We start from the raw sequence: 14,002 nt of genomic DNA, 5'->3' as shown, positions 1-14,002 counted from the left end.
TAGTCACCACTCTTCTTGTGATACATCAATTAGGTATAAAAGTTAGGAAAGATAACTTTCAGAAAAAGAATAAATGGAATACTTCCATTTATTTTAGGCATCTGGGAATGAACAGGATTTTAGTCATTTCTTTTGACACCACTTACTAGAGCAAAAATTCACAGCATGAAGCTTCTTTACCCACTGACAGACATCCATGTTTAGGGAAGTATATTCACACATGTTAGTAATAAGAATTCATTACTATGTATATGAAAAGGTGATCCAGTCCAGATAGAACAGCAGAAACAGGCCTAAGCAGTTGCTGCCCATAGATGATACAAATGTGATAGATACTTCTATCAAGAAGTGGGTCACACTCTGCTAAATTTCAGTAGCTGAAAAGCAAAGGAAAAACCTATGGCCAAACTTTTCTTCTTTCATTCAAATACAAATTGCCCTTCTTTCACTCTGCTGGTGGGGCTTGAGAAACCCAACCCAAGCGCTGACATACCATAAGCTTCTGGGACACGCTATTATACATGGAATAGCGAGAAGAAGTTCCCTCCACAAGAGAGTCTGCTTTGAATGCATCGTCAAAAGAGTCAGAGCTGTGTTGTTTCCCCTCGGTCTCACTATCAGACCCACTAAGGCTTGTAGTAGATGCTGAAAAAGAAAAAGGAAAATGTTTAGGTAGGTTTATGGCACAAAATAGCCTCCAGAAGTCCAAGTTTCATTTATTCAACTACTGTTCAGTATACACAATGCACATATAAAGTTCATTAAATGACCCAAGGTCAAATCTATTTTCTACCTCTTACTAGCTAGGTAATCTTGGGCAAGTCACTACTGAAAGTTCCTAATGGACTTGACACAATGGGAGCTCAAAAATAACAGTTTTCCTTCCCCACCCTTTCAATTTCCTCCACTACAAAACTGAGATGGTAATACCTGCCTCACAGGATTGTTTAAAGATTAAACGAAATAATGTATTTGAAAATGCATTGTTGGCTGGGCATGGTGGCTCACGCGTAATCCCAGCACTCCAGGAGGCTGAGGTGGGCGGATCACTTGAGGTCAGGAATTCAAGATCAGCCTGGCCAACATGGTGAAACCCTATCTCTAGTAAAAATACAAAAATTAGCCAGGTGTGGTAGTGCATGCCTGTAATCCAAGCTACTTGGGAGGCTGAGGCAGGAGAATTGCTTGAACCCAGGAGGCAGAAGTTGCAGTAAGCCGAAATTGTGCCACTGCACTCCAGTCTGGGCAAAAAGAGTGAGACTCCATCTCAAAAAAAAAAAAAAAGAAAGTACATTGTCAAATATAAAGTGTATTTACTGAAGATATGATTGTTATCTGCTGGTGGTTATTATTTGAACATCAATATCCAAACATTGATGCCTGATTCCATTTTCAACGATTCCATTATAAGGCTAACATTTTTATTTCTTATAATTGCAAAAAGTGCTCTTGGAAGGAACGATATACAAGACCAATAAAAGTGATTATTCACACATTCAGGGGTTAGCATTTGGAGACAGAATACCAAAACAATTACTTGGAACTAGTGAAAGTGAAAGTGAAACTTGATTTACATTTTTATAGCATGAAAGTTTACAATGGCTATCTTTTTATATTTTTTGACTTATGAACCATGTGAATATATTATCTATTAAAATTTAAAATAAATATGAAAATACTGACTTAGCAATGTGGCATAATTCCCTTGAAGAAGAAGGGACACCACTCAGAAAGGGTGTTGATTCAAAACTTGGCTGCTTGTGAGAAGTACTGAAGGAAAGTCACAGACGGCAGTGTGTAAAACATTTTTTAATAGACCCGAGGTGGTCACTATTCAGGTATTTCTAACTTGAAGAATACATTATAATTCTGAAGCCAATCTTAAGTGATCCATCCATTTCCCTCCCAGAACCAAAACCTGCTAAGGGTTGACATTCAAGAAGAACAAAGTTTTCCCCAGCACTCCAGGCCTAACTGATTATCCCCTCCACTGTGCTCCAGTAGCACCAGTGTCATTGGCGCAGCACTCATCACATTGCCTTAGAGCCAGTTATTGTTTGCCACCTGCTGTCCCCACTGGACAGGGTCACTCCTGGAGGGCAGGAACTATGTCACAGTCTGTACCCAACACCTGGACTGAGGCTTTCCATTTAATAGAAATTAATTAAATGATTACTGTAGTAAATGTAAAGATGTGTCAGCCAAGTATCACTTTCCTAAGGACCTACAGAGTATATGACTCCTTAAGACATTTCCTCTTACAAATAGTGCAAGCTGTTCAGGCCTCAAAAGTTTAAGGATGAGAATGGGATCTCTATATCTTAACAGAGAACGGAGCCCTCCTGGGCTATGATTTAGCTTCCCCACCAGTAGGTTGAATTAGGACATCTGTCATAGTTCAGAACACTGATACTGTTTAAAAGATCAGACTACTATACTGGTTCAGCACCTATTCTATAAAAGATCATGCTACATATAATGGGGTACTGTGCAAAAGTAACAACCCTCAGAGAGCTTAAAAATCTAATAGATAAGGTTAATATGCATTTTCAAGGATACAACATTTTATAAAAGAAAGAAAAGACAGGTGAACATGTGTGAAAGAATAAACTTAAAACCAAAATTCTGGCTTCTAATAAGTTAGCAAGGAGAAATTTTGGTTGAGAATGTCCCTGTATGAGAGGCACAAAATCTGCCCTTCCCTTTATGGTGGCTGTCCAATTCTCTTAATCGAGTTGACTTGCTTACATGAACCAATCTGGCAAACATCACAGAGTGCCAGAGTGTGCCACTCAGAAAACCCAGACCACTAAGAATGAGTAACCATGGAAACTGAGAGGTGAACTGGTATTTCTTTTGTTTTGCATTTATTTCCTGCATGTTCTGCATTTATGAGACACAAGAATGTATTAGTTTGAAAATCAGGGGCCAGGCACGGTAGCTCACGCCTGTAATCCCAGCACTTTGGGAGGCCAAGGCGGGCGGATCACCTGAGGTCAGGAGTTCAAGACCAGCCTGACCCAAACGGAGAAACCCCGTCTCTACTAAAAATACAAAATTAGCCAGGCGTGGTGGCACATGCCTGTAATCTCAGCTACTCGGGAGGCTGAGGTAGGAGATTCACTTGAACCCAGGAGGTGGAGATTGCGGTGAGCCGAGATCAAGCCATTGCACTCCAGCCTGGGCAACAAGAGCTAAACTCTGTCTCAAAAAAAAAAAAAAGAAAATTAGGGTTAAAAAAAGCTATAAATAAATAGATTAGCACTCCAAGCCTTGGGAAGAGGTTGGTTCCTTTCCAGGGAAATCTTCCAAGAGCAGCAAATCTGAGGGGAAAGGCCTTCTAAATGGCTCAAGACTGTTCCAGGGCCTCTCATCTATTCTCCCACGCAGAGGAGAGAGATGCACTCTGCAAAAGAGTGCCCACATGCTAAAGAACTGCACTTCCAAAGGTATGGATTCTCTTCACTCAGTTGCTTTCATGCCTTCAACCTGTACTACTTAATACAGAAACAGGTGGTACCAGAAATGTGGGCAGCTCCCTAAGCACAGCCCTAAAGTTCCTCTTGGGCAGCCCAGGGATCCAGGACCCTGACTAATCACAAGCTACAATGCTAAATCAGTTGCTATTCCTTTCACCAGCAATCTGGACATTCATAGGTCTACCTATGAAAAAGTCTGAAAACCTGGTATCCTTCTCAAAGGAGGGTATGCCCTTGCTCCAGCTCTAAAGAGTTGCCAGGCTGTTAGATTTGCCTGAGGGCCCAACAATGAGCACGGAAATAGTACAAATAACATTCCTGGGCACACAGGGTTCCTGCTACCCTAAGATCTCAAAGAGAGATCTTTTGTTTCCTTCTGTCTTCAGAATATCTCTGGGCAAAAATGACAGGGAGAACCAAATTTGAGTGGAAGGCTCACTAAGCAAATCAGTGGTGACTCTGGTGTAAAATTCCAGTACCAGACTTTGGCACAAAGATTTTTCCCTCCTACTCTTCCTCCCAAGGTGTTACCTAATGTACACTGTCCTTTCCAGGTTCTAAGAGTGAGGTTAATGGCAGTAAAATATCACCCTACTAAGCAATTCCTTGTAAGATCAAGAAGTGTGCTAGATAAGCAAATAAGTCTTGTTTTTTTCTTTTATTCACGTGGTATAGGAGACCACTTCTTAGCTTGACATGCTTTAAGCCAAAGTTCCCTAGATTATTCCTGATGTCCACAGACTGCCACAGCCACTACTTATTCTTACTCAGGGACCTTTGAGGCTACTCTTTTCATATGAAAGGGAGACAACTGTCACGGCTGCAGCAGGAACTAAACAGGAGGCTTAGCTTCTCAAGACCGATAAAGAATTTAGCAAACATTGAGCAGATAATTTTGTAATGAGGTTGTAAATTAATAGGAGTAATAAGGTCAGTCTATTCAACTCATTAGTTTCAATAAGAATTTGCCAAAGCTGGATGGCATTCCCATTTACCTCCTGGGGAGCTCCCCTCCTAAAACCTACCAGAGAGCCCAAACAGTATGTACGGTTTTAAGATTTCTTCTCCACCTGATACAAATCACTATTAAGTCATTACAAGGAAGAAAGATTCAACTTTACAGAGGAAACAGAGGTCTCCTGGCTGTTGGCAAAATTTTTCACATGGCAATACAGCAATGGGACAAACGTGCCAAGATTAAAATTGGCAGTGACAAGCTGGGCACAGTGGCATGTGCCTGTAGTCCCAGCTACTTGGGAGGCTGAGGTAGGAAGATCACCTGAGCTCAAGAGTTCATGGCCAGTGTGGGCAACATAGTGAAACCCTGTCACTAAAAAAAGAAAAAGAATACATATACTATGTTTAAAAAATGACAGTGACCACAAAGAGGGGCAGCTCCAACCGCTAATGGCCAAGGTGAGCAGCACACAGATACAGAAAAATAAAATTATGAATTTTAATAAACATCACATTCTGCTTAACAACTGTTGTGAAATAAACTCATTCCTACTTAAAGACTCAATTTCTCCTTCATGCCAGACAAATGGTAACTTGTTAGAGCAATTTAAACAGATACCAATAAAGGAAGCTTTTGATTAAGGTCATGAATCTGGGCTGACAGGAAAGCGATGGTGTTTCAGGGCAAATAGCCTATTTAGGAAAGAAACCTGGTGGAGAGGAAGGCGCCTTTAACGTGATACTGGTGAAGGAAGCTGGCAACTTCCAAAGCAACTGACTGCAGCAGGGCTAGGAGCCTACACTAGATGCACAGCTAAGGAGAGAAGGAATTTTCTTAGAGTCTAGACCATAGTTTCCCCATGAAAAACAACCAAAAAGAACAAAATGACCTCATCTGCCCCTCCTTACTTCAAAAAGTTATTTGACAGCAAATTTTTAATAATGTATTTACACTTGAAAATACCTTCAAACTCCTTTGAAAATACTCAAAAGATCACATGATGCAACAGTGGCCATGACAACAACATCTCTTTTCTTCTTTACTCTGGCCAGACGTCAGTCTTTGACCTGGCAATGCAGCTACCATGTGAATAATGTAAAATAAACACACTGATTAAAGTAAATAGATCTAATAATGAGTCATCACATTGATTTGGCAGAGGAGGAAAAAATAAGGTCCACACAGACAGAAATAGTAACTACTGTTTTGTTTTTCTAATTGTCCTCCCTAAAGAGCATTTTTCAATCATCTACCTGAACATATGTTCAGGTAGAAGTGGCTGCAGTAAATGGAAACACTCCTGCTTTAATAGAATGATTTGAATAGGAAAGCTGCGTATACACTTCAGGGGATATGTAGACAGCAAACCACCAGGGTATACCGTCCAGGGGACACCTAAGAGAATTAGATACAGAACATAGATGATATAAATGCTAAGTACTTAATGAAATGATCTTCTGCAGACTGGAGGAGACAGGCAAAATGAAAACTGTGAGGTATTTTAAGCTTCTTGGAAAAGATACTATTGTTGCCTTTTATCAGTTCTATTCAGTAACTATTTACTGAGCTTTTGCTCCAGGCTAGGCATGGTGGGAAAGAAGGCACAGGGAGCAGTCTTGCTGATAAAGATACTGCCCTTAGTTTCTGTGTCAATGCACAGCTGCCCCTTCCTAAAATAAATTAACCTAGGGAAATCTAGAAATGTTGGTTTGCCTCTGCCTCCAATCTCATTTTCTGCAAATGAAAGGACCAAGTGGCCTCTTGCCAGACACATACAAGGAACTGGACACCTCTGGATTTCCATTCTTTTTTTTTTTCTTTTTGAGATAGGATCTTGCTTTGATGCCCAGGCTGGAGTGCAGTGGCATAATCTTGGCTCAGTGCAACCTCTACCTCCTGGGCTCAAGTGATCCTCCCACCTCAGTCTCCCGAGTAGCTGGGTCTACAGGTGCATGCCACCATGCCCAGCTAATATCTGTATTTTTTGTAGAGGTGGGTTTTCACCATGTTCCCCAGGCTGGTCTCAAACTCCTGGGCTCAAGCAATCCGCCCACCTCGACCTCCGAAAGTATTAGAATTACAGGCATGAGCCACGATGCCCAGCCTGGATTTCCATTCTACGCACACAACAGCAATAGTCAATCCTGACTGAGTCATATAGTACCACTTCCAGAGAAGGGGGAAGAGTAATCTCAATTCAGTCACAAAAACTTGAAATTTAAATCAGAACGGTTTCCTTGAAGGATCCTTACCCTTATACACTTACCTTCTTTTATCTGGGAGTTGCCCTTTCCTTACTTCAAAGAGATGTTACTTGAGAGCAAATGTCCCCCAAGATCCACTTAGAACCAGATATCACTTGTTCCCCAGACATACTCTCTCTTTTTCCCTTACAGGCCGTCTCTCCCAATACCCCTATCCAAGGAGATTCTATCTTCACCAAGCTGCTCAAATTCCAGGTGAGAGGTAAAATTCCCTTTCCTCAAGAATCTCCAGAACCATCGCATGCAATAAGTTTTTGCCTTCCTACTCAGGAACTTCAATTCCTACCTACCCTGGAATCTACTGTGACTTTAAAGCAGAGGTGTCCAATCTTTTGGCTTCCCTGGGCCACATTGGAAGAACTGTCTTGGGCCACACATAAAATACACTAATGACAGCTGATGAGCTTTTTTTTTTTTTTTTTTTTTGAGATGGACTCTCGCTCCGTGGAGTGCAGCGGCGCGATCTCGGCTCACTGCAAGCTCTGCCTCCCAGGTTCAGCCCATTCTCCTGCCTCAGCCTCCTGAGTAGCTGGGAGTACAGGCGCCTGCCACCACGCCTGGCTACTTTTTTCTATTTTTTAGTAGAGACAGGGTTTCACCGTGTTAGCCAGGATGGTCTTGATCTCCTGACCTCGTGATCTGCCCGCCTTGGCCTCCCAAAGTGCTGGGATTACAAGCGTGAGCCACGGCGCCTGGCCAGCTGATGAGCTTTAAAAAAAAAAAAAAAAAAAAAATCCCCCAAAAATCTCATAATGTTTTAAGAAAGTTTACAAATTTGTGTTGGGTCCCATTCAAAGCAATCCTGGGCCACATCAGCCCACAGGCGGCAGGTTGGACAAGCTTGCTTTAAAGGCATGAACACCTCCACACACAAAGCTGCAAGTGACTCTCTTATCTAGCCTGGACTACAGCGACACCAATGCTCCATTCACTGTACCACCTGTCAAGCTTCTTTCTGGACCAGCTTCTCAGTAGCAGCTGATGAGTAACTGCCCTTCAATAAGCTTATCACTTGTGAATAAACTGTATTTCCTACTACCTTCAAAGGGTGCTTCACACCCTTTCAGTCACCAATCTGTTACGAAATTTCATTCCAGTTTCCCAGTGATCCAACAGAGGATCCAATATGCAAGCCTGCTGGTGTGCTGGGTTGAATATGGTATCCTCCCCAAAGCCTGTAAATGTGACCTAATTTGGAAATAGGGTCTTTCCAGATTACATCAAATGTAATACTAGATTACAGTCGGCCCTATCCAATGACCAATGTCCTTATAAGAAGAGGGAAATTTGGATACAGACACACACAGAGGAAAGGTAGAGGCAGAGACTGGAGTTATGCTACCACAAGCCAAGGAACACCAAGGAATGCCAGCAGCCAGCAGAAGCTAGAAGTGGTAAGGAAGGTCTTCCCAAGAGCCTTTGAGGGAACATGGCCCCACCAACACTTTGATTTTGGACTACTAGCCTCCAGAGCTGTGAAAGAATAAATGTCTGTTGTTTTGGGTCACCCAGTTTGTAGTAATTTGTTACAGTAGCCCTAGGAAACTAATACAGCTGGCAAGTCAAGGTAAATGCAGATTTACGTTGAGGTATTTGAGGCAAGCTCCCAGACATTTTACCATTTCTCAGAAAGCATCTATGGAAACTGTGAATAACCCTAAAAGACAGGAAAAGCAAAATGCTAGTTTCAACCAGATTAGTGAAATCTTTGACGCTTAATGCAAACAGTGAACACAGCAATGCTCCAGTACAGTTGGATGTTTCTGACCACAACTGCTGAAGGAACTGAGAAAACAGTATGCATACAAAAAAAGTGAAAATTAGGCTCGATGGCGATGGCCGCAGCAAAAGAGGCCCTCCCTTACAAAAGAGCCCCAGGATAATTAACAGCTATTAAGGGCACACAGCACTCAATGCTCACCACTACTTCTAACTGGTTTAAGGCAGCAAGAGTGCCACCTACTGAAGGACAACCAACAGAAAGCAACTTCTGGAAAAACTACCATTTTTTATTTAAAACAAGTTTCCCCACTCTTAGTAGGAGAATGGCAGAAGGGAAAAGAGTCTATAGCCAACATCTCTCTGTAGAGTATTCCTAATTTTCCTCAAGGGACCAAGGGTCAGTGGACTATAGTCTGCTCCACCTAGATTAGACACTGTATGTTCAAAGAACCAGATGGCCAGTGGCCTCAGACCACACAACACACGTACCTTTTGCTCCATGACTGACAGAGGAGGGAGGTTCATCATCGGACGTGGAGCTGAGGCTCAGGGCAAGCTCTGCAACTCTTTTTTTCTGTTTCTTGATGGGGGCAGTGCATTCTGGGTCAGTTCTCCTCTTCATGGTTAACTGTAACCGTAAATCCAGTCAGTCAGCTGCCCCTGGGTCACAGCCACTGGGATCACAGCAGGGATTCCAAAGTGTAAATCATCGATGGGATGAGATGTGGCAACTCTACACATCTTCCAGTGCCAGCACTTGAATAGCCTCTTCCTCAGAATGAGGTCTAGGAAGGATGCCAGCCAAGTGTCGGTTTTCAATAATAGCTGTTTTACTGGAAAATGTGGTGCTCACAGACTGAGAGAGCCCTGGGGGCCACTGGTGTCAGATAACAGAAAGTCATGGATCAACTCCACAAGCCACTGGAGGAAAAAGCCTTGGTACCTGTAGTTATTCTACACTTTTGATGCAATATTGGCCATGCATGACAATGTACACTGAAAATGAACTATAAAACCTAATAAATATTAACCAATATTCCCAAGGTGAAGGGACCATCCCAGAATGACTGTTTCATCAGCATTATTTTACCAAAACAATTAAGAAATTACATAATATCATAAAAATACTGGTTTCGGTTTACTTCATAATGTTTGAAAACATGAAAGAATTGGGAAAGTTTTTAAGCAGAGTAAGGAATGGAAGCAGTGAATGACTTAAGACTGAGGAAACACAAGAGTGGGAAAGTTATTGGGACTGGAGGTACCTATACCACAGAACTCAGTTACGAAAACAACAATTTTAAGGACAGAAATCCACCTCCACAAAAAAGAATGGAAACCGGCTGGGCGCGGTGGCTCACGCCTGTAATCCCAGCACTTTGGGAGAAAGAGGTGGGCGGATCACCTGAGGTCAGGAGTTCAAGACCAGCCTGGCCAACATGGTGAAACCCCATCTCTAGTAAAAAAACACAAAAATTAGCCGGGTGGTGGCACATGCCTGTAGTCCCAGCTACTCAGGAGAACCGCTTGAATTGCTGAGGTGGAGGTTGCCGTGAGCCGAGATCACACCACTGCACTCCAGCCTGGGCGACAGAGCAAAAAAAAAAAGAAAGAAAGAAAGAAAGGAAACAGGCACCATGCCACCATCAATCATCCATCCCCATGGTTAGGTACATGAGAGATAAGCACGAGAAAAAAATAAGATGGAATGAAGTGATTATGAAACCCTGAAATCTTAAGGAATGATCAAGTTAAAGAGCAAGCAAGAGAAGTAGTGAATAAAGTGTGGCTTACACACAACTGATTGGCTGTAGAGAACTCAGAAAAGAGGACTCAATACAGGGTGGGCGACCAGCTGGGAAACAATCCTTAGGGAAGGCGAGGTACAGCAAGAAAGTATTGAAACCCAAAAGTGTCACTGATGCTCCCAACCTCATAAAACCCTGAATCACGTTTCAGTTCTCTCCAACTCAAGGAAGAGCCAATCAACCCAATGCACAACCGCCACCTTCCTGAGAAAGCGGCCTCTTACTAGATACAGGCAGGGGCTGTCCCAGGGAAGAACCGGAGACACTGAGCAAACAGAAAGCAAGACCAAGCTAAGCCACATTTCACTTTAAGCAGTAGTCTTAAATACCCCCAAAAGGCCCCCAGGGTGAGCTAAAGGAAGGCTCATCACAGAGCCTGCTTCTAGCCATTGCAAGCGCTAAAAGCTTTTAATTCTTAAGTGACTCGGGAGGAGACTGGAAGTACAGCAAACTCAAAGCGGACTGTGTTGAATAGTTGTGTGAAAGGCAGGAGAGGCGGATGCTCCTCCCCAAACCACATCACCTTAGATTTGGGCCTTCCAAATCATCTCATCCAACCCTATCATCTTCCACGGGAAAAGACTGCGGCCACAGAGGGGAAGGCCACACAGCTAACCAGTGCCCAGCTCAAGTGACTCACACATGCCAGCAGAATGCTCTGGCAGGGAACTTCTAAGCGGAAGGTAAGCGGCCTGGTTCTACCTGCTGCTTCCGCACAGAAGGGGTTCAAATCCCCTCTGCAGTCTTCTCTCCCTGGGCCTCGGTTTGGCACTGTCACCCCTAATCACAGAGAGAAGAGATAAGCTCCCATGTCTCCCGGCCAGTCCCTTCATTTGAAGATAACATGAGCGTGTGAATGTGTGCGCAGAGACGTGTGTCAGCGGCAGCTCAGGCTCCAGGGAGCCGGCGTTGGGAGTGGGAGGAGGAGGGAAGACATAAGGGGCCAGAAGGCGAGGAGACTCACGACCGCGGGTGGGGGGCCCAGGCGGCGGTGGAGGGGAGAAGGATGCTGAGCCCGCGCGCCCGCCCGCTTGCTCCCCCTGGGCCGCGCGTCGGCACTCACGCTGAGGGGAGAAAGCGAGCTGCCGGGGAGCGGAGGGGGGGGTCAGGCCGACACTGTCGCCGCCGCTGCCAGAGCCGCCGCCTCCTCCCTCAGTTTCGTTTCCCCACAAGCCAGCCTAGGTCCGCCAGCCGCACCGTCGCGCTCGGGTCCAGTACTGCGGGCAGCGCAGCCTGATGACGTCACGGACAGCGCCGCGCCTCGGTCCTCCCCCGGCCGGGTCCCGGCCCCGGGAAAGGCAGCTGAGGTTCTGGCCCGCTCCACCCCTCAACCTGGGAGGTCCAGGGGCGCCTGCGCGGAAAAGCCGCCCGGAAAAGGCTGCAAAAGCAAAAGTAACTATCTCCTCCTTCGGCTCTGAGGAAGAGAAACCAATACAAAAATTATAAGTGCTAGGTACCCTCACACGACCTCATCTTACTTAATCTTATCATTGATCTTCATTTTACAGACTAAGAACAAGTTCAGAGAGGTAGATGGTAAACTGGTTGAGCGAACGCAGTGTTCTTGTTCCCTGCTGTATCCCCAACATCCAGCCTATGGGACATCTCAACAGATTTTGAACGAAGGACGGAAGGAAAGAAGGAATGCCGCCTATAGCATCTTACCATATGGGCACAGTTGGCTCTCCATCTCAAACCTCTCTTCTGATTTTCAGGCCAATATGGCCAAACGTCTGTTGGACATCCTCACTCAGTCACCTCAAACCCCATGAATTCAAATTTCACCTTATGTTCTCCCATCAGCTCACTTTTTTTCCTGGTGAAGGGCGCTGCCATCCATCCTGTTGGTCCAGCTAGAAATCTGAGGAGTCTCCCTCTTCTTCATACCCCAAAGTTTCTCATACACTTAATTGCGTTTACCTCCTAATTGTCTTTCAAATCCATCCATTCACCCCCATCCCCATTGCCACAATTCATGCACTTACCCCCTCTCGGCAGAATTTCTCCAGTAACCTCCAAACTCCCGTGACTGTCTCCAGTTGTGATCCCTCTAATGCGTTCTTCACAAAACCAAAGTGATTTTTATAATTTTCAACACCTGTGAAAAGAAGGGAATTTAAAATTGATTAATTAATTAAACCTGATCCTGTCACAACCCAACAATTATTAAAATCCATCAATGATGTCCCATTGCTCTTAGAATAAAGCTAATGTCGTGGCCGGGCGTGGTGGCTCACGCCTATAATCCCAGCACTTTGGGAGGCCAAGGTGGGCAGATCACGAGGTCAGGAGATCGAGAATAAAGCTAATGTCCTTAAAATGGCCTCCGAGACCCTCCAGCATGACCCCCTCTTCAGGTATGCCTTGTACTGCTATCCCTTAGTTCTCCCCATGCTGACTCTTCTCAGTTTATCAAATATGCGGTGTCTCCGCCGGGCGCGGTGGCTCACGCCTGTAATCCCAGCACGTGGGGAGGCTGAGGCGGATGGATCGCCTGAGGTCAGGAGTTCCAGACCAGCCTGGCCAACATGGTGAAATCCCGTCTCTACTGAAGATACAAAAAAAAGTAGCTGGGGTGTGGTGGTGCGCACCTATAGTCCCAGCTACTCAGTAGGGTGAGTCAGGAGAATCGCTTGAACCTGGGAAGCAGAGGTTGCAGTGAGCAGAGATTGCGCCACTGCACTCCAGCCTGGGCGACAGAGCCAGACTCTATCTCAAAAACAGAACAGAACAAAACAAAACATGCTATGTCTCTTAAGAGTTCAGCCCCCTGCCTGGATCATGCTTCTCCTCTTTGCTGGGCTAACGTCCATTTATCCCTCAGGACTCACTTTAGTGTCCTTATCTTGAAATATTTCCTGATGTCACAAGTCTAGGTTGGGAGACCCACCTCTGAGTTCCTAAAGCACTCTGTCCTTCCACTATCAAAGCACTTACCACGGTGTTGTGTAATGGCCTGTGGACTCAGCTGCCTCCCCGACTCAGCTGTAAACTGTACAGGAAAGATTGTCTGTCTGTATTAAATTCACAAGATTTAACAGAGGCTGGTGGTCAGTGCTGAATAGATATTTACTGAATCTGTGGAAGTGTGGAATATGAATGAAGGTTGAGTGATATGTTCAAGGTTACAGAGCTAGGAAGCAGCAAACAGGTATTTACCCAGTTCTCTATGTTCTAAAGCTTAGTGTCCTTCTTTCCACCTCACTAAGGCTTCTTAACATGCATTGTGACATGAACACTTTTGGTAATCTTGTAGAGCTTATGGACCCATTCTCAAAATAATAATTTGAAGGGTATAAAATAAGGTATAGGAAATGAGTTATATTGAAAAAGTTAACATATTTAGCAAATTTAATGATTTAATTTTTATGTAAAGCATTAAATAATGAGAGAATGCATTCAAAATATAGTCAAGTTAAAGTTAAATTTTATTTTTTAATGTATATGAGTATACCCAATGAATAGTGCTGGAAAAACCAGATAAATATATAGGGAAACATGAACTTTGAATCTTTTTTTTTTTTTTTTTTTTTTGAGACGGAGTCTTGCTCTGTCGCCCAGGCTGGAGTGCAGTGGTGTAATCTCGGCTCACTGCAAGCACCACCTCCAGGTTCACGCCATTCTTCTGCCTCAGCCTCCCAAGTAGCTGGGACTACAGGCGCCCGCCACCACGCCCGGCTAATTTTTTGTATTTTTAGTAGAAACGGGGTTTCACCGGGTTAGCCGGGATGGTCTTGATCTCCTGACCTCATGGTCCGCCTGCCTCGGCCT

The 14,002-nt window shown here is 44.3% G+C and overlaps 1 protein-coding gene across 2 annotated transcripts in view; it reads right to left on the bottom strand.

The window, feature by feature from the left end:
- Positions 1 to 11,623, bottom strand: part of CMTR1 (cap methyltransferase 1) — a 49,882-nt gene extending 38,259 nt beyond the window's left edge. The window contains exons 1-3 of one of the 2 annotated variants that reach the window (XM_054490844.1): positions 11,295 to 11,623; positions 8,913 to 9,051; positions 494 to 645 (exon numbers count right to left, since the gene is read on the bottom strand). In XM_054490844.1, the coding sequence (XP_054346819.1) occupies positions 494 to 645; positions 8,913 to 9,045 (285 nt within the window). In that variant the 5' untranslated portion in view covers positions 9,046 to 9,051; positions 11,295 to 11,623. The remainder of the gene's footprint in view (positions 1 to 493; positions 646 to 8,912; positions 9,052 to 11,294) is intronic. The other variant, XM_063666177.1, reaches the window with a different exon arrangement.
- Between the last annotated feature and the right edge of the window lie 2,379 nt (positions 11,624 to 14,002).

Source organism: Pongo pygmaeus, chromosome 5 (assembly GCF_028885625.2).
Source record: "Pongo pygmaeus isolate AG05252 chromosome 5, NHGRI_mPonPyg2-v2.0_pri, whole genome shotgun sequence".
NCBI classification, from domain to species: domain Eukaryota; kingdom Metazoa; phylum Chordata; class Mammalia; order Primates; family Hominidae; genus Pongo; species Pongo pygmaeus.
This window is presented reverse-complemented; position numbering and strand designations above follow the sequence as displayed.